Below are 24,227 nucleotides of genomic sequence, written 5' to 3'. Positions count from 1 at the left end.
AGATTGGGGGTTACCCAATGATCTGAGGCTGTGGTAAACCTGACGTCAGGAAGGGGCTCATCACTCATATATGGTGATGTTTGTTGCTTTTGAGTTTTATTGGATGTTTTAGCTGCATAAAGTCACAGATAAAACCACAGATAATAACTAAAAAGGCAGGTGGGTTTGCTATTGGTTCCTTCGTGCAGCTGATGCCAGCCTCTGAATCTATATATTTCCCTTCCACTGCTTTGTTATCACTTGTCAGACACAGAGGAGCCCTGGCAGGTGCAAGGTGCAGCCAGTGCAGTGAGAGAGAGGGGACATTGCAAGTCAGGCTGGCAATGAAGGGACATCTCTCCACTTTGGTGCTGTGGCTCCTTCTCCTCACAGTTCAGGACGTAGCAGGTAAGTCTCCTCTGTGTTTCACCAGGGGAGCTGGGTTAACTGGAACTAGGGTGATAACTTTTAAAGTCAGCTTTTTAACACCAGAGGTTGTGACTTTTCCTTTCGGGACTGGACCTTACCACTGTTATTGAGGCTTTTGTTACCTGGAGATTGGACTATTCCAATGACCCTAATGTGGGGCTGCACCTTAGAACCATTCAGAGTACGAAGCTGGTGCAACTGGCAGTGACTCACTGATCAGCACATCTCACTGGGAGCATGTTACAGCCGTGCTCCAGGATCTGCACTGGCTGCCCAGCTCTGGGTGGAGGTTAAGGTGTCGGTTAGGATTTATAAAGTCCTTAATGGCCTGGGACTGGCCTCCCTGAGGGATCACCTTTCTCCCTGTGTCGTACTGCCACCGCTATGGTTAGCAGGGGCACCTGAGCTGGTTCCCCTTCTTATAAAGGAGAGGGGTGGCTGACAGGATGTTCTCTGTGAGGCCTCCAGGACTCTGAAACTTGCTCAAATTTGGTGACCTTTTGGGCACACTGCAAAAGACACTTGTTTGGGGGTAGGAAGGACCCAGGTCATACGTCACATAATGATAAATGGGTAGGAAGGAGTTTATGTAGGTGCCTGGCTGGCTGAGTTCCTGTTGAAATAGTCACTTCATGCTGCAGGGATTTGAGTGTGTTATCAATGCTATCCGGGTGCCAACAGTCTTGGCTGGGCATCGCTTTAGTATTTTAAATCCCAATAAATACATCAATAATTTGGGATCCAACAGAAATGTCTGTTTGGTCCTGAATCCAACAGCTCCAAGGGCCAAGTCCTGGCTCCTTACTCCCCTATTCACTCACTGAAGCCAGTAAAAGTTTTGTCATTTTGAAGTGAGCAGGATTTATCCAAATAAACCCAGAGCTGATTCCTCCCAGAGAAGGGGTGTGTGCATGTGTTGGGATGCAGTTTGCAATGCCTTGTGCCCATAGGGGTACTGGAAGCTCTGCCAGCAGGAAGATTTATCCTGCAGGAGCCCTGCCTCCCTCCCCCAGAGTTTCTGCTGAAGCAGAGAAGCTTTAATCCTAGTTGGAGCCTAGAGAAGCCCGACCAGCACAAGCTGCATGGCAGACGTTCTGTATCAGGGCCTCACTGGTTTCATTCCCTCAAGGCCACCCCTGCCCAGTTTCAGGGCTGCTCTCATTCCTCCAGCACAGAGGGGCTGCAGGCCCCTTGCCATGCAGTGTCCAAGCTCAAGGCAGACTCAACAGCAATGGGGGGTAGCGGGGAGTCAGACCATTGGGTACATCAGAATGAGCTGGTGCATTTTAGGACATGAATCTGGCCCAGAGACTCCAAAACTGATTAGCGCTAGGATTAAAATCGTATGTGGGACCCAGATATAATTAAAATAATACAGTGACTGGAACCTGTTGGGCTGGTGTTAACAGCATGAGAGTGATCCATGTGACTGGCAGGGCAAAGAACTGCTGAGCTGTAGCTGGTTCATGGGACCCCGATGTGCTGCTGCGCTAGCCTGAAGTTGATAATTAGAAATGTCAGTCTAAATTATTGTGTTAGAGGAAAACCTGCCCTAATGTTTATTTCACAGACAGCTCAGTAACTGTGTGGTAATTAGGGGCCTGATTCCCAGAAAATCCTGAGCAAACCAAACCGTCTAGCAGGTTACTTGGAGTTTATATTTCAGATTCCCAAGAAGGTCAGATATAATGTGCTGGGATTAGAGCCATAGGTGGCAGGTTATATATGTTTGCGGTGCTCAAGCACCAGGGATATTCAGGGCTGGGTGCCCTGCTCCAGCAATATTTGGACCTGGGTCTCTCCCCCGGCCCTGCCTGGATCGAGCCCCGGCCCTCGCGGGTCTCCCCGCGCCCCGCCGCGTCCCTGCCTGACAGAAAGCAGCACAGCGCCTCTCCCCTGCCTGCTTCTGCTGCCAGAGTAGAATGGCTCCTGGCAGAACTGCTGTCTGCTGCCCCAGGGTCCTAGTGCCTGCCACCCTCACTGGCAGGGCAGCCTGCCCTTACCCTGCCCTTCGGCCCTAGCCCTGAGCCTCTCCAACACCCCAAACCCCTCATTCCCCCACACCCTAATCCTCTGCCTCAGTTCTGAGCCTCCCCACATCATGAATCCCTCATCCTCAGCCCCAACCCTCATCCCCCTGAACCCTAATTCTCTTCCCTATCCCTGAGCCCCCCCTCATCATGAACCCCTCCACCACCGCCCCACAGCCCGCACTCCTGCACTCCCTCCTATCCCCAAACTCCCTCCCAGAGCATGCACCCCTCCTTTCCCACACCCCTTCCCACCCCAAACTCCCTCCCATAGCCTGCACCCCTCACCCCGTCCTACACCCCCACCCCCAGCCCAGAGCCTGCACCCAAACTCCATTTCAAAGCCTGCACCCCTCACACCCTCCTGCACACCCACCCCCTGCCCCAGCCCGGAGCCTGCACCCAGCACCCAAACTCCATCCCAAAGCCTGCACCCTGCACCCCTCCTGCACCCTTATCCCCAGCCCAGGACCTGCACCCCAGACCTCCCCCCCCAAACCGCTCCCAGAGCCTTAGGCAGGTGGGGGCGGAGTTTGGTAGGGTGGAGTTGGGGGCGGGTTCTGGGAACCACCAAAATTTCTACAAACTTGCCACCCATGATTAGAGCCCATGACACAGCTGTGCATGACCTAAAAGCAGAGAATTCTATGGTGACTTCTGGTGATCAGGCTGACATTGCAGGGGATGGACAAGTATTACCATGTGAGGGATAAATTACTGCACGATTGTGGGATGGGGTCATATAGTGATGCCAAGCACATGTTTAGCTCAGTGCATTTTTGTTGGATTTATGAGCAAATGTTTATATCCCCTGAATATTTCTTATTTTCTATGAGAAATTTGACTGCTTCACATGATGCAGACACAGTGACGTGGGGGAGCATAAAATACTCTCCAGTTACTTGTGGGATAGCGTCATATAGTGATGCCAAGCACATGCTCAGCTCAATGTATTTTTGTTGGATTGATGTGGAAATGTGCATCATCCCTTTGATAGTTTTTATTTTCTATGGGAAATCTGAGTTTGCTTCACATGTCACAGACACAGTGACACGGGGGAGTTTACAATATAGGGAATATCACCATGTAGCTACTTTTCCCAGTATATGATAGGTGCAGTATGTAAATGTGATTGATAGCTGAAAGGTGCTGATGGCTGCCATTGGGGAGTCTTCGATCCTAAGACAATCACAGACCTCATGAAGCCAATGGCAGGGTGAGCACTCTCTTTTAGGCTCAACAGATGGAGCAATCAAAATCCTTTATGGAGTAAAAACAGCTGCAGACAGTGGGGGCTACTGCCAAAGGCACTGGGCTCATGGGCAGTGCAGAACTAAGCCAGGGGTTTCCTCTGTTGCCAATGCAGAGTCCAGGATACTGGCATCAGACTATGTCTGTTGGAGGGAGAAGCTAGTAGAAGGAGTTGTAACCGGGATCCTGGAAGCAGAAAAGAAACAAAGCCAGTTGGAGCTCGCTGGAGGGGCAGGCTGGGGATTTCTGAGCAAGGAAACTGCCGACTGTTCTTAGTTTCTACTGTGTGTAGGGAAATAGAACTGTGTGTGCACTTAGCTAGAGCAAAAAGAACAGGAGTACTAGTGGCACCTTAGAGACTTAAATTTATCTGAGCATAAGCTTTCATGGGCTACAGCCCACTTCATTGGATGCATAGAATGGAACACACAGAAAGAAGATATTTATACATACAGAGAACATGAAAAGGTGGAAGTAGCCATACCAACTCTAAGAGGCCAATCAATTGAGATGAGCTATCATCAGCAGGAGAAAAAAAAACCTTTGAAGTGATAATCGAGATGACCCATAGAAAGTGTGAGGATACTTAACATGGGGAAATAGATTCAATTAGTGAAATGACCCAACCATTCCCAGTCTCTGTTTAGACCTAAGTTAATTGTATCTGATTTGCATATTAATTCGAGTTCAGCAGTCTCTCTTTGGAGTCTGTTTTTGAATTTTTTTTGTTGCAAAATTGCCACCTTCAAGTCTGTCACAGAGTGGTTAGAGAGGTTGAAGTGTTCTCCCACTCGTTTTTGAATGTTATGATTCCTGATATCAGATTTGTGTCCATTTATTCTTTTGCGTAGAGACTGTCTGGTTTGGCCAATGTATATGGCAGAGGGGCATTGCTGGCACATGATGGCATATATCACGTTGGTAGATGTACAGGTGAACGAGCCTCTGATATTGTGGCTAATGTGATTAGGTCCTATGATGGTGTCACTTGAATAGATATGTGGACAGAGCTGGCATCGGGCTTTGTTACAAGGATAAGTTCCTGGGCTAGTGTTTGTGTTGTATGGTGTGCGGTTGCTGGTGAGTATTTGCATCAGGTTGGGGGGCTGTCTGTAAGCGAAGACTGGTCTGTCTCACAAGATCTGTGAGAGTGATGGATTGTCCTTCAGGATAGGTTGTAGATGATGTGCTGGAGAGGCCTGTCCTGTAGTAGGTGACTTCTGGGTACTCTTCTGGGTACTCTTCTTAGCTAGAGCAGCATTACAGCCTTGGGTCCTGCCGTGAGTGAACATCACTGAGTTAACTCCATTGAAAAAAAGTCCCTTTTTTCTTAGTGCAGATTGGGCCCCATGGGTTGCCTGTGGGACAGCACTGAAGGGAGCCGTACCTGAATAAATGCCCCTGGGGATTGCAGCAAAGTGGCGTTTTATATTTGCTTGGCATTAAAGGTGCAGGATGGTCTGGGCACATACTGGTGTGAACTGCACTGTTCTCTGAGCTCCATGGAGGCTTCAGAAACATACTGTCCCCAGCTCAGTCATCCACTGCTGCAGCCAGCCTGTTCCAGGGGTCACAGTGGAATACAGTGAACAGATGTCCTGATTTTATAGGGACAGTCCCGATATTTGGGGCTTTTTTTTTTATATGGGATCCTATTACCCCCAACCCCTTGTCCCAATTTTTCACACTTGCTGTCTGATCACCCTACAGTGGAACTGTCTATGGAGCTGTAACTCATGGGCATTGTAATGATGCCCGTACTTGCTCCCAGTCACAGGGACAGTCCTGGCTCTTCACACACTACCCTGGGGGCCAGTTCTACCAGCCAATATCCCAGGACTGTGTGTCAGGCAGTGGCCCCTCCTCACATTCCCTGTGAACTACCTCTCTCCCAGAATCCAGATTTGCCTCTCCACATCCCCCAGAGATACAAAAAGCACTAGAGACAACTGTGGGCAGAGGGTGGAACTCAGAGCTACTGGGAGAAAAGCCAATGGCAGGGAGTGGGGGCAGAGTCTGCTGCTCATCTGGGGAAGGAGCAGCCTGTACATGCAGGGCAGAGAGGCCAGGTAGAAAGGGGAGAAGAGGAGGGTGAAGAGCCCAGGGGAGGCAGGTGGGAAGAGACCAGTGGAAGAGAGAAATTTGTGGGGCAGGTGGGGAGAGGAAGCTCCAGTAGGGAGCACAAGGCTGTAATGCCAAGCACCACAGAACAAAAATTGCAAAGTTATAAAAAACATCCAGTGATGTTATTCAGTCTGTCTATGGACTTTAGAACCCCCCTCTACTCCTCTGCCAGAGTGGGGGTGAGAATCGCAGGCTGAAAAGTCACCGTTTAATGCACCCAAACTGCACAACTCCCCTGAAGGATCAGTGGGAGACTGCGCTTACCCTCCCCTCACCCCTGAGACAGGAACTGCCGCCCATTGCCCAGCACTGCCTTCGCTCCCCAGTTCCTCTGAGAGATGAAGGGGTGACTGGGAAATAGCTTGACAGGCACTGAGCTAATTCATGCAGCATGGTTCACACTCACACACAGAACGTCTGTTATTGTTCAGGGGTGAGTTACAGATAGAGACACTGGAGACTTTCATTCTGACCTGACAGTAACCATTCACAGAAATTATGTCACCGTAACACGACAGGATTGGTTTAGCCTTTTGAAAACAGTGACATTTTCCTGGCTTCCTCCACTCCACCCCACCCCTGCAACTTCTCTGTGTGAGACGGAAAAGAACTGCCCCCGTTCTAAAATCCCCCTTTGTCTTCCTCCCCATCTCTCCTTCCCTCCTGCCCCTTCTTACTGCTTTCCCCCTCCTCCTCCCCAATAGTTCCTCCTGTCTCCCTGCTCCAGAATCCCTTCCCTACCTCCTGTCCACCAGCACCAGACCCCCCCGCACTCCATCCCAATCCCTCCATCCTCCTCAATCCTCTCTCATCTCCCCCTGCTCCAGGCTACCTCCCCTCCCTCCCATACTCTGCTCCACACTCCTCCTCACCCTCTTGCTGCCCTGCTTCAGACCCCCTCCCTCCTGCCCCTACACAAGATCACCATTCCCCACCCTCCCTCCTCCTGCACCCCTTTTTAGAGGCCTGTCTTTTCCTCATGTCTCCTTCTGCCCCCTCTCTGCTCTCTCCCTTCCCCTCTCTCTCTCCTGTCCAATTCCTCACCCCCTCCTCACTTCTCACTGTCCCCCACTCCAGACCCCCTCCTCTCTTCACCTCTCCATGCAGACCCCCTTCTCTAAACCCCCTTCTTCTCCCTCCTGCCCCCTGCTCAATAACCCCCTCCAGCCCCATGCTCCCTGCTCTTCCTCCAGACCACCCTGTGCTCCATCTCCACTGCTCCCTCCCGCCGCAATTTCAGATCCCTGTCCCCACCCCTCCCTTCTGACTCTCTCTCCTGTCTCCCTGTTACCCCACTGCAGATCCTCTCCCTGCCATCTCACTGGCTTCAGCCCCAGTGACAGTGACAGGAGACGGCACCATTTGGAATAAGGGAAAATCCATGAGTTGGTGCCTTTCATCGTGTTCTCTTGGGACAGGTAAAAACAACCCAAACCACCAGAGTGGGAATAAAATGGCGAGAGCTGCAGCACTGACAGCCCCAAGTGTGAGGCCCTGAGACGTGAGAAGATGGCGCCATGAGGCAGCTCTGGGCGTGTCCCTTCCTTCTGGCTCTGGGCTCAGATCCCCTGCTGCTGGGCGCGGACTCAGTTGTGATAACACTGGGGAGGGGGCTCCCTGCTCGCTCTGACCCTGCTCTGTGTCTCTCTTTGCAGGTGCTGAGGAGCTGAGGCTGGCAGATGGAGGCAGCCCCTGTGCCGGGAGAGTGGAGGTTAAACACCAGGATCGGTGGGGGACGGTGTGTAGTGATCGCTGGGACATGGCAGATGCTGGGGTTGTCTGTAAGCAGTTGGGATGTGGAGCTGCTGCCAGTGCCCCTCAGCGGGCTCATTTTGGAGCAGGATCTGGACCAATTTGGCTGGATGATGTTGCTTGTGATGGTACCGAGTCTGCTCTCTGGCACTGCAGGAACAGGGGATGGGAAGTGCATGACTGCGGTCATGGAGAGGATGCTGGAGTGATCTGTTCAGGTAAGAATCAGCCAGCTCAGTCCTGAAAGGCAAAGCCCCTGAGACAAAAGGGCTTGAACCCAGAGGGCATCGTGTGCCTGTGACCTTAATGAGAAACGATCAAAACCAGAGCAAGTTCTGTAATATTTGTTATTACTGAGCTGTAGTTATTACTGTTCATGTCTCTGGTCACTAAGGAGGCCCCTGTGTGACTGTGAAGTGTTTTCATTATCTCATTTCCAGTTGTTTCAGTGCCACGTCTTTCCTTTCCCTTTTCCTCTGAATGGGTCTAAAAATAAAGACAGGAGAGAAAATGAAAAAGGAAAATTTCACTTAGGCTCCTAAGTCACTGAGGCACTTTTGAAAATGTTACACTCATGCCAAAATCCAGACCCAGACACCCAACTGCAGAGGTCCAGAGGGTGGGGTATTTATGTAACCCCTTTGCCACCCTCATAAGGTGACCAAGGAATGGGGAGATTCTCCCAGCTTGGCCAGAATTAGATTTAGCCAAGAGCACTCCCCATCTGCTCTGTTACTTCTCACAATTTGGACCAACTAGTAATAGAAAATTTCAAAACCTCTGATACACAGTGGATCCAGCATAGCATAGAGAGCTCAGCCAAAAATATACCTCAACCCTGCACAGCACAGGAATATCATATTATGGAGACGTTTATTGTGACTCAGTAGTTAACATTACAGCTACAGACCCATTATACATTTTAGTTTTAACTTCTCTTTTCTTAACATTTAGTAGGAATAATATCTTCCTCTGAGTATAGCACAAGGAAGAGAGAATATTTTCCCATAGTTCCAAAAGTTTTAGCAGCTCCCCAGGCAATGGGAGCTCAGGGCAGTGTTTAATCTCAACCCTTTCCTGGATTTTGAGTGTTTCAATGACAAACATCAATACACTCTTCACATGGGGGGAGGGGTTGTATGCAATTTCTTAGTATTTTTAAAAAATAAAATATCTGGGGTGGGCGGGAACTTTACAAAGATTCATTGTCAGGACTTTGAAACACTCAAGAAAACAGATTGACCTTCACCAATGTAAATTCCCTAACCTGGTAATAACAACTGCAATGCCTTGTGCTGCACACCTAGCAAGTGCACAGCAGGGAGTCCCTCTCCTCTGAGCCTCACCAGGAAGAGGGAGCTGCTCACAAACAAAGGGGTATCAGAGCAAAAGTCCTTTATGTGCATCTTTCTGTAAAACTGCTGCTGCATCTCAGCTGGAGCTGCATGTTTGCAGTGGGAAAAAGGTTCAGGTTTGTAACAGGGCGCTTGAAGGGCCGGGCTGCCTAGTGGTTGGTGCCCCTGACCTCCAGCCCCTTGTTTTCCAGGTTAAGTTGCCTCAGTATTTTAGGCAGTGGGGAAGGGAAACCCAGGCCCTCCCTCTCCACCGGGTCCCAGGCCAGGGTCCTGCCTGCATCTACCCCTGAATAGAAGTGATGTGGTGTATCCTATTTGCCTTCATAAACTTTTGAAACTCCTGAGAGACGAACTGTGGTCCGTTGTCACTCACAAGTTGTTCTGGCAGACCGAAACGACTAAAGAGTCCTCGTAGTTTTTGGATAGTACTCTCTGCAGTAGTGGACTGCATTATAGAGACTTCTGGCCATTTAGAATGGGCATCTATTGCCACCAAGAACATGCTTCCTTCAAGGGGGCCAGCAAAGTCAATGTGAATACGTTGCCACGGCTTTTCAGGCCAGTCCCATGGATGTAGGGGTGCCCACTGGGGTGCATTCCTCACACCCTGACATGACATACAAGCTTTTGCCTTCTCTTCAATAGCACTGTCCAATCCAGGCCACCAAAAATAGCTTCGTGCAATTTCCTTCATGCGCACTATTCCACAGTGACCGGAATGTAGCTGTTCTAACATCTGTGATCTCAGTGGTGGTGGAATAATGACACGTCTTCCCCACAACAAACAACCAGATTGGATCGATAACTCCGTCCTCCTGGACATGTAGGTAACAAGGTCGGGTGAGACCGGAGAGGTTTGTCAAGATTTTCCATGCATCACCAGGTCCATAACTTGGGACAATACTGGCACACCGTGAGTTGCCTTCTTTATCTGAGTAGCAGTGATGGGTGTATTCTCTACTTGTTCAAAGTAAAAGATTTCCTTCTGGGCAGCCTTGAGAGACCATCCGCATTGCCGTGCAGAGTGGATTTCCTATATTTGATTTCATATGTGTGTGCTGAAAGCAACAATGCCCACCATTGCATGCGACTAGCGGCTAATGGAGGAATGCCTGTGTGGGGTCCAAAAATTGAAGTCAGGGGTTGATGGTCAGTGAGAAGAGTAAACTTCCGTCCAAACAGGTACTGATGAAACTTCCGAATTCCGAAAACAATTCCCAATGCCTCACGTTCGATTTGGGCATAGTTGGTTTCCGCTTTGCTTAGAGTGCGTGAAGCAAAAGCAATAGGTCTCTCTTCTCCCGAAGGCATAATGTGTGACATGACTGATCCCACTCCATAAGGGGACGCATCGCAGGCCAACTGTAGGGGTAAGGATGGATCAAAGTACGTCAGAACATCAGAATTTAGCAATGCATCCTTAGCTTTGTTAAATGCAACATCACAGGCTTCAGTCCACTTCCAGGCCTTGTTCTGCCCAAGGAGTTCATGAAGTGGTTTTAGCAATGTGGCTAATTGTGAGATAAACTTTCCATAATAGTTCAATAGTCCTAGAAATGAGCGAAGTTGGCTAACATTTCGAGGAGGGGGAGCCTCCACAATAGCCTTAATTTTGGCAGGGGCCTTATGAAGATCTGAAGCATCAATGATGTGTCTCAAATATTCATAGAATCATAGAATCATAGAATCTCAGGATTGGAAGGGACCTCAGGAGGTCATCTAGTACAACCCCCTGCTCAAAGCAGAACCAAACCCAACTAAATAAGAGGGCTTGAAGAATTCACACTTCTCTTTGCAGACTCGCAGTCCATACTCTTCCAGTCTTTGCAGGGTAGCCTCTAAATTCCTTAGGTGATCCTCCTCATTCCTTCCAGTCACCAGGATATCATCCAGATAGCACTGGACTCCTGGCAAGCCACACAAGATCTGGTCCATAGCCCTCTGGAACAGGGCAGGAGCAGGTGTTATTCCAAAGTGTAGGTAACAGTATCGATAAAGCCTCTTATGCGTCACAATAGTCAACAGCTCTTGGGACTTTTCATCGACGTGCATCTGTAAATATGCTTGACTCAGATCAGTCTTACTGAACTTTTGTCCTCCAGCCAGGCCTGCGAAGAGGTCATCGATGTGGGGAAGCGGGTATTGCTCTGCACACAACACTGGGTTGACAGTGACTTTAAAATCACCGCAAATCCGGAGAGAGCCATCTTTCTTCACTATTGGAACGATAGGAGTGGCCCATGAGCTATGGGTAACTGGTATTAGGACTTCATTTGTGACCAGGTGCTCCAGGTCCGCTTCAACTTTCGGCCTGATGGCATATGGCACAGTTCTGGCTTTCAGATATTTTGGTTGACTGCCAGGTTTAATGTTCAATGTCACAGTGATTCCCTTCATACTTCCCAGAGCCTCTCCAAAAACAGCAGCATGTTTCCTTAGTATTGTGGTCAGACTGGTTTCTTCTTTTGTCACTCGGTGCACTTCTGCCCAATTCAGCTGGATCTTCCTAAGCCAAGACCTACCCATTAAGGCTGGGTAATTACCTCTCAGCACAAACAGTGGCAATTTAGCGGTCTGTCCATTGCGCTCCACCTTAACATCAGTAGTGCCCAACATGGGCACAGTTTCTCCCGTATATGTCTTCAGCACTGTTTTTGTTGCTTTAAGTGGAAGATGCTGTAGCTTTTCTTTATACACAGTCTCTGAGACCAGTGAGACCACTGCACCGGTATCCAGTTCCATGCGTATAGGTTTTCCATCCAACAACGGGGTTACCCAGTATTCATGTGAGCCCACTGCCAAAGACAAAACGTGGAGTGGCTCTTCTTCTTGTGAGGAGGTATCTCCTTGGTCATCCTGGGTCTGCTCTAGGGTATGCAGATTTCCTGTTTTGGTCGGCCAGACCACAGGCCTCTTTTTCTTTTGTTTATAGGCACACTCAATGTGTCCCTTTTTGCCACAGTGTCGACACACCAGGTCCTTACACCAGCATTCTGATGCACGATGACCCAGCTTACCACAGCGATAACATTCCTGACTCCTCACAGTTTTGTGGGTAGGTTCTTGTGACACCTTATGTACCCTAGGGGATGCATTGATGGATTGTACCTCCTTTGTAGCCAGTTCCATGGAGACAGCAATATCAATGGCCTTCTGTAAGGTAATCTGAGCATCTGTCAATAGGCGCTTCCGTATAGCTTCACTGTGCAGGCCACACATTAACCTGTCACGTAGGACCTCATTTAATATCTCCTTAAATTCACAGTGTTCTGCCAGCTTTCTCAAAGTTGCTACAAATTATACAACTGTTTCATCTCCTTTCTGGTCTCTTTTGTGGAACCTGTATCTTTCAGCAATTACCAGTGGTTTGGGATTGAAATGGGACCCCAGGATTTCCATAATGTCACTGTAAGATTTGGTCCCTGGCTTAACAGGATGTAATAAGCTGTGTAGCAGGGAGTAGGTCTTAGCCCCTACAACACTTAAGAATATTGGCACCTTCTTTGCTTCTGTAATATCATTTGCAATAACAAAAAGCTCAAAACGCCCAGTATACACATGCCATTGCACTATAGTCTTCTCAAAAGGTCCCAGTGGCCCTGTAAGTGTAGCCATGGTTTTAGTTTCAGTTTCACAGTCAGTGCAAACAAGCCAGTTCTCACCCCCTTCCAGCAGCAAACAAGGTTTGTTTGTTTGTTTTTGTACCTTAACTTCTACTTCCTTCTGTTGCTGGGGCAGCACAGAGATCCCATCCTCGTCGCCACATTGTTATATCCTTGGGGGCAGCAGCTTTAGGAAGAAATCACTGGAGACACAGAGAGCTGTAAACCTTGGAGCAGCCATTTATTGCTACACACAGAACTAAAAACAGCCAGCCAAACAGGCTGGGCTATCCCCTAATAATCCGACTCAGTTGCCATAGCAACACAAGATTCTATTACCATGACAACCAAATACACAACATATATGTTTACAGCATGACCTTCTGTAGCTTCACATGCTGCAACTAACATCTGTAGTTCTGTTACTCGTGCTGATGCTCCAGGTAAACTGCCATGTGCCACCAGCTGCCCATCTTGAGTACAAACGGCCCATCCTGTGTGTCGCTTGCCGTCCACATAGAAGGAAGAACCATCCACGTATAGGCAAGGGGCACCAGGTATTTCAGTTTCTTTTACCAGTGGAAGGTCCACGGGCTCTTCCTTAAGGCAACAATGATGCGGGTGTCCCTTATCTGGGGTAGGCATGAGGGTGGCAGGGTTTAACGATGACGTTCCTTGCAGGTGTACCGAAGGCATTAGCAAGCTCATTTCCCATTGAGTCAATCTTGCCACATGGACTGCCGAAGATTTCTTTCCTGATAAAATAGTAAGGACAGCGTGAGGCACGACAATATTTACATCCTGCACACCAATTAGTGGTGAGGCCTGACTTAGGGCCATAGAAGCTCCTTCCACCGCCTGGAGGCATGGTGGCATTGTTTGAGTGACAGCATCTAGTTTAGAAGAGTAGTATGCTACTGGGCACTGTTTGTCCCCATGTTTTTGCATTAACACTGCTGTTATATGTCCCTCACTGACATGCGTGTACAATGTAAAAGGCATTAATGGATTAGGAAGTCCCAACCCTGGGGCAGGACATAGCCTTTGTTTCAATGTGGTAAATGGCTGTTCACATTCGTGTGTCCATTCAATTGCATCATGTGGTCCACCGGCACCCTTCAGGAGATTATTAAGGGGCTGGACAATCCTTGAATAATTTGGGATTTGAGTTGGGGAGAAATTAAATAGCCCCAAAACTTTCCTAACTCCCCTGACCGTAACTGGTCATGAGCATGCATTCATAGCCTCAATGCGGTCAACAGTTAAATGCTTGAACCCCTTGGATATTAGATACCCCAGATATGATAGTTCCTCCTTTGCAATCTGAGCCTTTCTAGCATTACATTTTACCCCACTGTCTGCCAAGTGCTGCAGGATCACTTTTAAGTCTTTCATGTGCGTTTGGCAATCTGGTGAGGAGACAAGAAGATTGTCAACATACTGTACAACACAAGAAGCCATGTCTGGCAGCTTTACCAGCACATCAGCTAACACTGTATGAAACAAAGTAGGTGAGTAATAGAAACCCTGGCTTAGGCGAGTAAAGGTATATTGCTTCCCTTTAACAGTGAATACAAACCAAAATTGATTGTAAGGGTGCACAGGAACAGACCAAAAGCCACTGCTAATGTCCAAGGCTGAAAACACTATGTGATCATCAAAAGCCTGTAAGCCTCCCTCTACCATCCACTCCTATGCCTTTTCCCAGAAGTTTGGGTTATTAAGCTGCAAATATGGCAAATCTTTTAACATGCTCCGCAAGTCAGATGGACTCATATGAGTGTGCTCTAGGTGACTAACAGTAGCAGGGTCCCCTTCCCCTTGATTAGGATTAGGGACAGTGTGCACTCTCACCGGAGCCATGAAACTAGACTGGTATCCCCATGTTACACATGTAGGGTCCAAAGGTGCTGAGGGACAAGATCTCTTTCCCTGCAAGTCTGCTTCTTTATACTTTTTTGCTTCTGCTTGCAGTTTTTCTACTTCTGCTTCTAACTCTCCCGCCCTTCCTTTTAGCACATCACTCTTTCTAAATAGCTGTTCATAATCAACAATTAAACACATACCAGACATTTGATTCTTCTTTATTCCAGTCATACAGCCAAAATATCTCCACAAGAAAACTAATAAACTTACTGCTACAATAGTTATAAAAGCACTAATTATACACTCCTCATACTGTGGATCACTATATCCCTTCATCTTTCCCTTTTTTTTAACCTAAATATTCTCCGATCTCCAAATTTTTAAATACAATTCTGTTTACAGACTAACAACAATTTATTCCAATCAAACACCCCAGACTGAAATGCCCAATCAGCAGATTAATCCTTTTTCCAATTTATTTGATTTGCATAATTACAATGTCCAATAAGGAGATCTGGGACAGCCAACACATTAGATAGAGGTACTTATGGCTATACCTGCCCCTACACTAACTGTTGGTCCTTACAGCCTCTTTGATTTCCCACTTCAACAACACTTAGGCCTGGTCTACACTAAAAAGGGGGTTCGAATTAGGGTACGCAAATTCAGCTACGGGAATAGTGTAGCTGAATTCGAAGTACCCTAATTCGAACTACTCACCCGTCCAGACGCGGCGGGGTCGAACTCCACGGCTCCCCCGTTGACTCCACCACCGCCGTTTGCAGTGGTGGAGTACCGGAGTCAACCGCGGTGCTTCCAGAGTTCGAACTATCACATCTAGATCAGATGCGATATTTCGAACTCCGAGAAGTCGAACTCACCGCGTCAACCAGGACGGTAAGTGTAGACTAGCCCTTAGTCAGAGAAACTTACAGCTTATCCAGCCCCCACACTAAGTAGAATGTCTTAAGACTGCAACAAACCACCTGAATTCCCCAATACCAAGACTTGCTTGCTACAAAAGGTCTGAGAGTCACCAGTCAGGTCAGAGACACACAACCAAATAAAAAATGAATGAACTTACCCTCTAATTTGATTGTAAGTAGTGATCCTGAAGGATATTTTTCATCCTGCTCGCTGCGCCAAGAAACTGTTGGGATTTTGTGGTTCCCAATGAGTCAGAAGCTGGGCAAAATGAAGGGACTTTGATTCAATGCGATGCGATTCAATGTGGTTCGATTCAATTCGACAAAGCTTTATTCAATGTGCACAAAGGGACAACCCCTGGTACAAAGATCAGGCAGAGTCCCTCCAGCAAGGAGACCCTCCCCTTGCTATTTTATAGCACATGGCACTTACATAACAAGTTACATAACACAAACCTCTAACCAATCAGATTTAACCTTTCCATATATGGATTTGTTTATCACATGCTCATAGTTCTCCATGCCACATGCTGAATTCACCCCCACCCCCTGGCCTTCTCTAGAATGTTCCTAGGCTGGTGAGCCACAGCCTGCTTCCCTATGCATAAGCACCCTGCAAACCACATTTTATCCAAAATGAACACTGTAGTAAGATGAGGCCCTGAAACATAAACCCTTGGTATCAGAGGCCCGGTATGAGGCCTAAGGCCTGAACTAAAGTAATGGTCAAGACTTTGCTAACAAAGCAAAGTTAAGCTGTGAGCCAGAGGCAGGCCCTGCTCACAGAACCTGGCAAGGAAAGGGCTGATGTTGTATAATCATATATCTATATAGTGTATTGGATACCAGAAGTATAAACACGGTAGCAGGACACACTGATACTGAAACATTCCACACATAACAAGGAACAAGCTGACCCATCCCAATGACAGGGCCAAAAGGGGAATATGATGGATAGAGTTGTTTTGTTCAAACCAACATGTACAAGGTGAGAGGCGGCACCTTGCTGCATAGAGGGGTTGCACCTCAATACGTAAGGAGTGATATGTAACTTGTTTGTACCTCTGTATACAAATGCATCCCTAGGGCGGTGTCTTTGTCCAGCCTAGGGGGCAGTGGAAAGTCCTGCCACTGACTGAGCTGAGTCTATTGCCAGGGGGCACATATTCATAGTATGTCCTCTAGAGCAAAGTCTAGAGGGAACTATCATTGTGCTTCATTTGACAATAAACCTGGCCGAAGTGCCTTCGTACCCAGGGGTGGCTTCAGGCACCAGCATGCCAAGCACGTGCCTGGGGAGGCAAGCCACAGGGGGCTCTCTGCCGGTCACCACGAGGGCGGCAGGCAGGCTGCCTTAGGCGGCATGCCTGCAGAGGGTCCACTGGTCCCGCGGCTTCAGCGGACCTCCCGCAGGCTGCTGCCAAATTCGCGGGATCAGGGACCTCCCACAGGCAAGCCACCAAAGGCAGCCTGCCTGCCGTGCTTGGAGTGACAAAATACCTAGAGCACCCCTGTTTGTACCTCACTAGAGTCTGTGGTCATTGGGGGTTCTCTCGGGGTCTGCTGTGTCAGCTATCTGCACAGAGCTGGGACAGCACACAGAGGGAGCACACGCACGCAGCCGATTGATATCAACATTGAACAGAGCAAAGCACCACATGGGGAGCATCTGACAACAAACACAAGCATACCCTTCAGCAGAAACAGAAAGGAGGGTCTCTTGTTAGGGCAATTGGATGCTGTCCTGGGGAATTAGAGTCTATCCCTGCCTCTGCAACAGGTGGTCACTAACTGTGTGTTCCTCATTTTATGGGTGGCCCCCTTGAGACTGTGAGTGTCTGATTTGCAGAAGTGCTGAGCACTCACAGCTCTAAACTGAAGTCAGTGGGAGCTGTGCTGCACAAGCTTAAGTACTCTCAAAAAACAGGATGTGGGTATCTCAAGTTGGGCATCCAAAATCAGTGGATGCTTTTGATAATTTTGGCCATAGAGTGTCTCTGGGCTTTGGTTCCCCATGTTTAAAATGGAGATAACAACACTTCCCTGCCTCCCAGGTGTTGTCAGCTGTTGGCTGTGTGTGTCTTCTCTCTGTGCGTTGCACCAGCTCTGTGCAGATAGCAGACGCAGCAGGCCTCAATCAAACTGCCCAAGAAGACCATAGATTTGGTTCAATGGTGAAGGCGCTCGTTCAGGTTTATTGCTGACAAAGCACGGTACTAGCTCCCCGGATCAATGTCTACAGTTACACTGGCACATCTATGCCCCTTACAATGAACTTGGCTCAGTGAGTGGCGAGACTTTCCACCCCCACCTCCCCACTCCGAGGCCAGAAGAAGACTCCCTCTGCGACTTGTCTTTTATACTCCGATAGAAACCAGTTATGTCTTGCCCCTCAGATGTGGTTAATTACCACCCTTTACCTGGTACATTTTGGTTGGATCAAAACATCTCTATCCATCACCTTGTCATCCTGACCTTACCATTAGGAGGGGTTAGTGTGTCCCTGTATCATCACTGGGAAGTGTGTTTACACCATAACCCTGTATCAAGGTGCTCTGGTATTACCCTTCTGGAATGTGTTTATGCACGTGCCAGTGCCTAGCACTTCTCATGAGTGTTTGTGTTTTTTCAAAACCAACCACGCTTTTGCCAGGTTCATGTTCTGGACAATGAACCTACACCCATAGTCACAAAGGGACTAATGAAGGTTTCACAGGCAGGTACAAGTCTGGCGTTCTGAATGTTTGAATGCTTCTCTTTGCAAATTTTAACTTTCTTTTTGATTCAGAGCTGTATAGATTTTGGGGCCAGAAGGGAGCTTTAGATCTAGTCTGACCTCCTGGGTAACAAAGACTAAAGAATTTAAACCAATTACTTCTGTACTTCATCTCAACTTGTGTTTGGCTAAAGCGTATCTTCCAGAAAGGCATTCAATTTTGTTCTGAATACTTCAGGAGGTGGAGAATCTTCTGCTTCCCTGGTAGTTTGTTCCAATGTTTAATCAGTATCACTGTGAAAAATGTCTGCCTTACCTCTAATAGGAACTTATCTGACTTTAACTTCCATCCATTGGTTCTTGTTATGATTTTCTCCACTCGATTAAGAGGCCTTTAGTATGCAGTGTTTTGTACATGGGAAGGTATTTATACACTGCGATCAAGACACATCTAGGTCATCTTTTTGACAAGCTAAACAGATTGACCTCCTTAAATCTCTCACTGCAGGGCACATTTTCAAGCCCTGGAATCATTATTGTGGATCTTCTCTGTGCCCTTTCCCATTTTTTAACATCCTTCTTACAATGTGGACGCTAAAAGCAGATGCAGTATTTGTCTCCCCAGTGCTGTACACACAGGAAAAATCAACATCCTACTAGAGCTGGTTGGAAATTTTTTGGCAAACCAGAGTTTAAATGGAAAACTCCAGGTTGTTGAATTCAATATTTGTCATGATAATGAATCAAGTTCAAAGAACTTTCTCAAAACCACAAGCAGGATCTGGTGGAAATGTCCATGGTTCCCTGCCCGGTTCCCTGGTGGCTCCTGTTATTCCTGCCATGCAGATTGTCCCAGCGCTGGGTACCCCAGTCTTCTAGGAGCTGCAGCACTGGGGCAGCCCCACCATACAGATTGCCCCAGAATTGGAGACCCTGGGCTTTCTAGGGTCTGTACGTCCAGGGCAGCCCTGCCAACGCTTTCAGGCTCTCTGCCATGCGATAGGAACCTGCAAGCCCTGGGAGCCCCAGCTCTAACCAAGGATCAGCCCCAGGGTCTGCATCAGGGATCCTGGAAGTCCTGGGGTGGGTTCCGGTGCCCCAGGGTCTGTGGCTTTGGGGCAGCCCTGCCTTGCAGAATGCCCCAGACTGGGCTATTTGCCTATTTAGATTACCAGCTGGCCAAGGAGTCTGGGAGCCGGGGGGGGTCTCCGGTCCAGGGCAGGCCACATGAGGAGGCTGCCCCAGAGCCCCAGCAGTGGCTGTGAGAAATTGACATGCTTGTCCTGATGCTAACAGTGGTGAAACTGACAAGGAGTCAGTGTCACTCCGCATCTATCGGGGTTCCTAGAAGCAAATTTCATGTTGGATACACCATGGACTGGAGTTTCCAAAACAAAATTTTAGCCGGATTTCCAATTCACAGGACATTTTAAAAGAGTGAAATTTCCTGTACACTGGAAATCCTGCGTTTCAGCCCTCTTTATACATCCAGGGATCACCTTCGCCGTTTCTGCAGCAGCATCACACTGGGAGCTCACATTCAGTTCTTTGCCCACTATAACCCTGCATAGAACATGGGAAATATCTGTATCTCTGTGACTATTATGTGCACCTCAGTCTCTTTTACTGCTATTTTCACATTTCCTACTAGGGCTCAAAGGGCAACCCCCATCTGAGCTCCTCACATGTCCCAGGATGGCAGACAATGGTTTCATAGAACCCAGTTACTGGTACTTAACTGACAAAACAGGTGTAAGGGGTTTTGAACTTTTGCATCTGGCCAAGCTGAGCACAAGCCCCCTTCCTTGGGATGGGCCAATGAGGTGGGAAATCTTAACCAGAGAGCTTGGGAATTGTTAACAGGGGAGCCCTGATGAACAGAGTGGGTGAGGCAGAGTCTGCAGGGAAGGAGACTGAAACACAATCCCCAGAAGCAGGGGTTCCTGGGATAAGCTCAGTCAGCCCAGATTTTGAGGGGAAAGCTGAGCTTTAGGTAAGACATAGGCCTGCGGGCCTTCAGTCACTTTATCCCTTTTCTCTGTGATTGCTGTGTTCCTATGGATAAATAAAAAATAACACTGTCCTGGGTCTGGTACTGTTCAATATTTCCGTAAATGACTTGGGTGATAGAGTAGAGATACACTTACACAATTTGTGGATGACATGAAGTTGAGAGGGGTCGCAAACTCTTTGGAAGGCAGAGTTAAAATTCAAAATCAGAGAATCATAGATTCATAGAATATTAGGGTTGGAAGGGACCTCAGGAGGTCATCTAGTCGAACCTCCTGCTCAAAGCAAAACCAATCCCCAACTAAATCTAAAACTAAAACTGGAGAATTAGTCTGAAATCAGTAAATTGAAATTCAGTAAAGATAAGTGCAAATAATTAGACTTAAAAAGGACAAATCAAATGCAAAAAACCCCCAAAATAAGGAATAACTGAGTAGGCAGCAGTTCTACAGAAAATTATCTCACAGTTATAGTGGATCACAACCTGAAAAATCGTGATGCTGTTGTGGAAAAGGGAAATGTCATTCTGAATTGTATTAAAAAGAATGTAATATGTAAGACACAGGAGATAATTATCCTGCTGTACTTAGCACTGGTGTGGCCTCAGCTGGAGTCCTGTGTTCAGTTTTGCTCATCACTGTTTAAGAAAGATAAGGACAAATTGGAGATTGTCCAGACGAGAGCAACAAACAGAGTAAGAGATTTAGAAAACATGATCTATGAGGAAATGTTGAAAGAATTGGACATTTTTAGTTTAGAGAAGAGAAGACTGAGGAGTGAACTGATAACAGTCTTCAAATAATTGAAATATTGTTTGTCAGTTGTTGTCCATATCCACCAAGAGTAGGACTAGACATAATCATCTTAGAGTGCAGCGAATGAGATTCAGATTAGATATTAGGAAAAACTTTCTAACTATACCGATAATTAAGTACTGGAACAGGGTACGTAGGGAGGTTGTGTAATCCCCATCATTGGTGACTTTGCAGAACAAGTTAGACAAACATATGCTGGGGTGGCCTAGGTATAGTTAAACCTCCCTTGATGGGAGGAAATGGACTAGATGATCCCTTGAGGTTTCTTCCAACCCTACATTTCTATTGTTCTGTGGTTTTATCAGCTATTCAGGCCTTCTGATGTAATTTTTTTTTGATCCCTGATAAATGCTATTTGACATGCTCCCTAGGTACCAATAGATTGGAGAGCGATTCATCCTCTTTACAGGATATGAATAGACATCCTGCTGCTGTCCAAAACCAGAAATGTGTATTGAACACCACTGCCATTTCTACCTCATTATTAACAATTTTACCATGTCCATTTCTAATGGCCCCACAGCATTGTTAGGATTTGTTTGTTAGCTTGTTCCTAAGCTAACAGTATGGGGAGGAGGTGACCAGCTCTCTGTGGAGAAAGAAGTAGTTCGGGGCTATTTAGGAAAGCTGGACGAGCACAAGTCCATGGGGCCGGATGCGCTGCATCCGAGGGTGCTAAAGGAGTTGGCCGATGAGATTGCAGAGCCATTGGCCATTATCTTTGAAAAATCATGGCGATCGGGGGAAGTCCTGGATGACTGGAAAAAAGCTAATGTAGTGCCCATCTTTAAAAAAGGGAAGAAGGAAGATCCAGGGAACTACAGGCCAGTCAGTCTCACCTCAGTCCCTGGAAAAATCATAGAACAGGTCCTCAAGGAATCAATCCTGAACCACTTAAAGGAGGGGAAAGTGATCAGGAACAGTCAGCATGGATTTACCAAGGGCAAGTCATGCCTGACTAACCTAATTGCCTTCTATGACGAGATAACCGGCTCTGTGGATGAGGGGAAAGCAGTGGATGTACTATTTCTGGATTTTAGCAAAGCTTTTGATACAGTCTCCCACAGTATTCTTGCCAGCAAGTTAAAGAAGTCTGGGCTGGATGAATGGACGGTAAGGTGGATAGAAAACTGGCTAGATGGTCGGGCTCAACGGGTAGTGATCAATGGTTCCATGTCTAGTTGGCAGCCGGTATCAAGTGGAGTGCCCCAAGGGTCGGTGCTGGGGCCGGTTTTGTTCAATATCTTCATTAACGATCTGGAGGATGGTGTGGACTGCACCCTTAGCAAGTTTGCAGATGACACTAAACTGGGAGGAGTGGTTGATACGCTGGAGGGTAGGGCTAGGATACAAAGGGACCTAGACAAATTAGAGGATTGGGCCAAAAGAAATATGATGAGGTTCAACAAGGACAAGTGCAGAGTCCTGCACTTAGGACGGAAGAATCCCATGCACTGTTACAGACTAGGGACCAAATGGCTGGGTAGCAGTTCTGCAGAAAAGGACCTAGGGGTTACGGTGGACGAAAAGCTGAATATGAGTCAACAGTGTGCCCTTGTTGCCATGAAGGCTAATGGCATTTTGGGTTGTATAAGTAGGGGCATTTCCAGCAGATCAAGGGATGTGATCATTCCCCTCTACTCAGCACTGGTGAGGCCTCATTTGGAGTACTGTGTCCAGTTTTGGGCCCCACACTACAAGAAGGATGTGGATAAATTGGAGAGAGTCCAGCGGAGGGCAACAAAAATGATTAGGGGGCTGGAGCACATGACGTATGAGGAGAGGCTGAGGGAACTGGGATTGTTTAGCCTGCAGAAGAGAAGAATGAGGGGGGATTTGATAGCTGCTTTCAACTACCTGAAAGGGGGTTCCAAAGAGGATGGATCTAGACTGTTCTCAGTGGTAGAAGATGACAGAACAAGGAGTAATGGTCTCAAGTTGCAGAGGGGGAGGTTTAGGTTGGATATTAGGAAAAACTTTTTCACTAGTAGGGTGGTGAAGAACTGGAATGGGTTACCTAGGGAGGTAGTGGAATCTCCTTCCTTAGAGGTTTTTAAGGTCAGGCTTGACAAAGCCCTGGCTGGGATGATTTAGTTGGGTTTGGTCCTGCTTTGAGCAGGGGGTTGGACTAGATGACCTCCTGAGGTCCCTTCCAACCCTGAGATTCTATGATTCTATGATTCTATGAATATACTTTAAAAATGACTTATTTTTCATAGTCCTCCCTGTCACAGATTTTATCCTGATGTCTTTAGCTTCCTTTGTCAGTTTTCTTCATATCATAACTTCTAATGTATAGTGATTTCCTCTAATTCCCACTTTTTCCATTTTTGTAATATATTGCCTTTTTATTTCTATTGCTGCATTCACTTTGCCACTGACCCAGAATGAGATTTTAGGAATTGTTTTATACCAGGGGAGCACCCCAACTCCCAAAGCCCCTTTTATAATTTTCAGCCTTCATTGACTTTCTAGGACACATTAAGCCCCGTCTTGTTGGAAGAGATGGTGCCTGCTCAGGACGTGTGGAGATAATACATGGAAACACGTGGACCACAGTCTGTGATGCACACTTTGATCTCAAAGTTGCCAATGTTATCTGTAATGAACTACAGTGTGGAACAGCTGTATCTGTCCCAGGAGGAGGTCATTTTGGAGAAGGACAAGGCGAGATCTTGACTGAAGAATTCCAATGTGTGGGGAATGAGTCTCTCCTGTTCTCCTGTCCCAGGAAATCGCAAGTGAATCAGATGTGCTCACACATAAATGATGCTGGTGTCATATGCTCACGTAAGAATTCAGCACAATGTCTTTAAAATCCCAATGATGTATTCTAGATTAGGGTGAAGCAATGTACTGTTCTCACTGTGTAGGGAGCTGGGTTTAATAGAGTTGGATCAAACCCCAAACAAGCCAAGATAATGAGAAAGGGATCAAATGCCACCTGACTTTCCTTTCTTTAACTATTTGCTATAAAATAGCCCCAAGGCTCCCTCTCTAAACCCCTTCTCCCTTCTCCCCTGGGCACACAGGGTTCCGGATGGTGAACGGCAGCACAACATGCTCAGGGAGGGTGGAGATCCAGGTTCTTGGTGCCTGGGGAACCCTCTGTGACTCACGCTGGGATTTACCAGACGCCAACGTTCTCTGCCATCAGCTCGACTGCGGGTTTGCTGTATCGACTCCAGGAGAAGCGTATTTTGGGAAGGGAACTGGCTCTGTCTGGACAGACACATTTCACTGTAAAGGGACTGAAACCCATTTGAGCCATTGCCCTGTTACTGCTCTGGGGGCCTCTCAGTGCTCACACGACAATGATGCCAGTGTGATTTGTTCAGGTAAGTGCAGGAGGGTTGCTGGATTAAGGACACC

At 47.5% G+C, this 24,227-nt stretch overlaps 1 protein-coding gene across 1 annotated transcript in view; it reads left to right on the top strand.

Moving 5' to 3' along the window:
• The first annotated feature begins 250 nt into the window (after nt 1-250).
• Nucleotides 251-24,227, top strand: part of LOC120392555 (scavenger receptor cysteine-rich type 1 protein M130-like) — a 46,670-nt gene continuing 22,693 nt past the window's right edge. Inside the window, exons 1-4 of the mRNA XM_039517369.1 lie at nt 251-387; nt 7,469-7,783; nt 23,331-23,645; nt 23,888-24,193. Coding sequence (XP_039373303.1) covers nt 324-387; nt 7,469-7,783; nt 23,331-23,645; nt 23,888-24,193 — 1,000 coding nt within the window. The 5' untranslated portion in view covers nt 251-323. The remainder of the gene's footprint in view (nt 388-7,468; nt 7,784-23,330; nt 23,646-23,887; nt 24,194-24,227) is intronic.

Source organism: Mauremys reevesii, unplaced genomic scaffold, assembly GCF_016161935.1.
Source record: "Mauremys reevesii isolate NIE-2019 unplaced genomic scaffold, ASM1616193v1 Contig10, whole genome shotgun sequence".
NCBI lineage: Eukaryota > Metazoa > Chordata > Testudines > Geoemydidae > Mauremys > Mauremys reevesii.
This window is presented reverse-complemented; position numbering and strand designations above follow the sequence as displayed.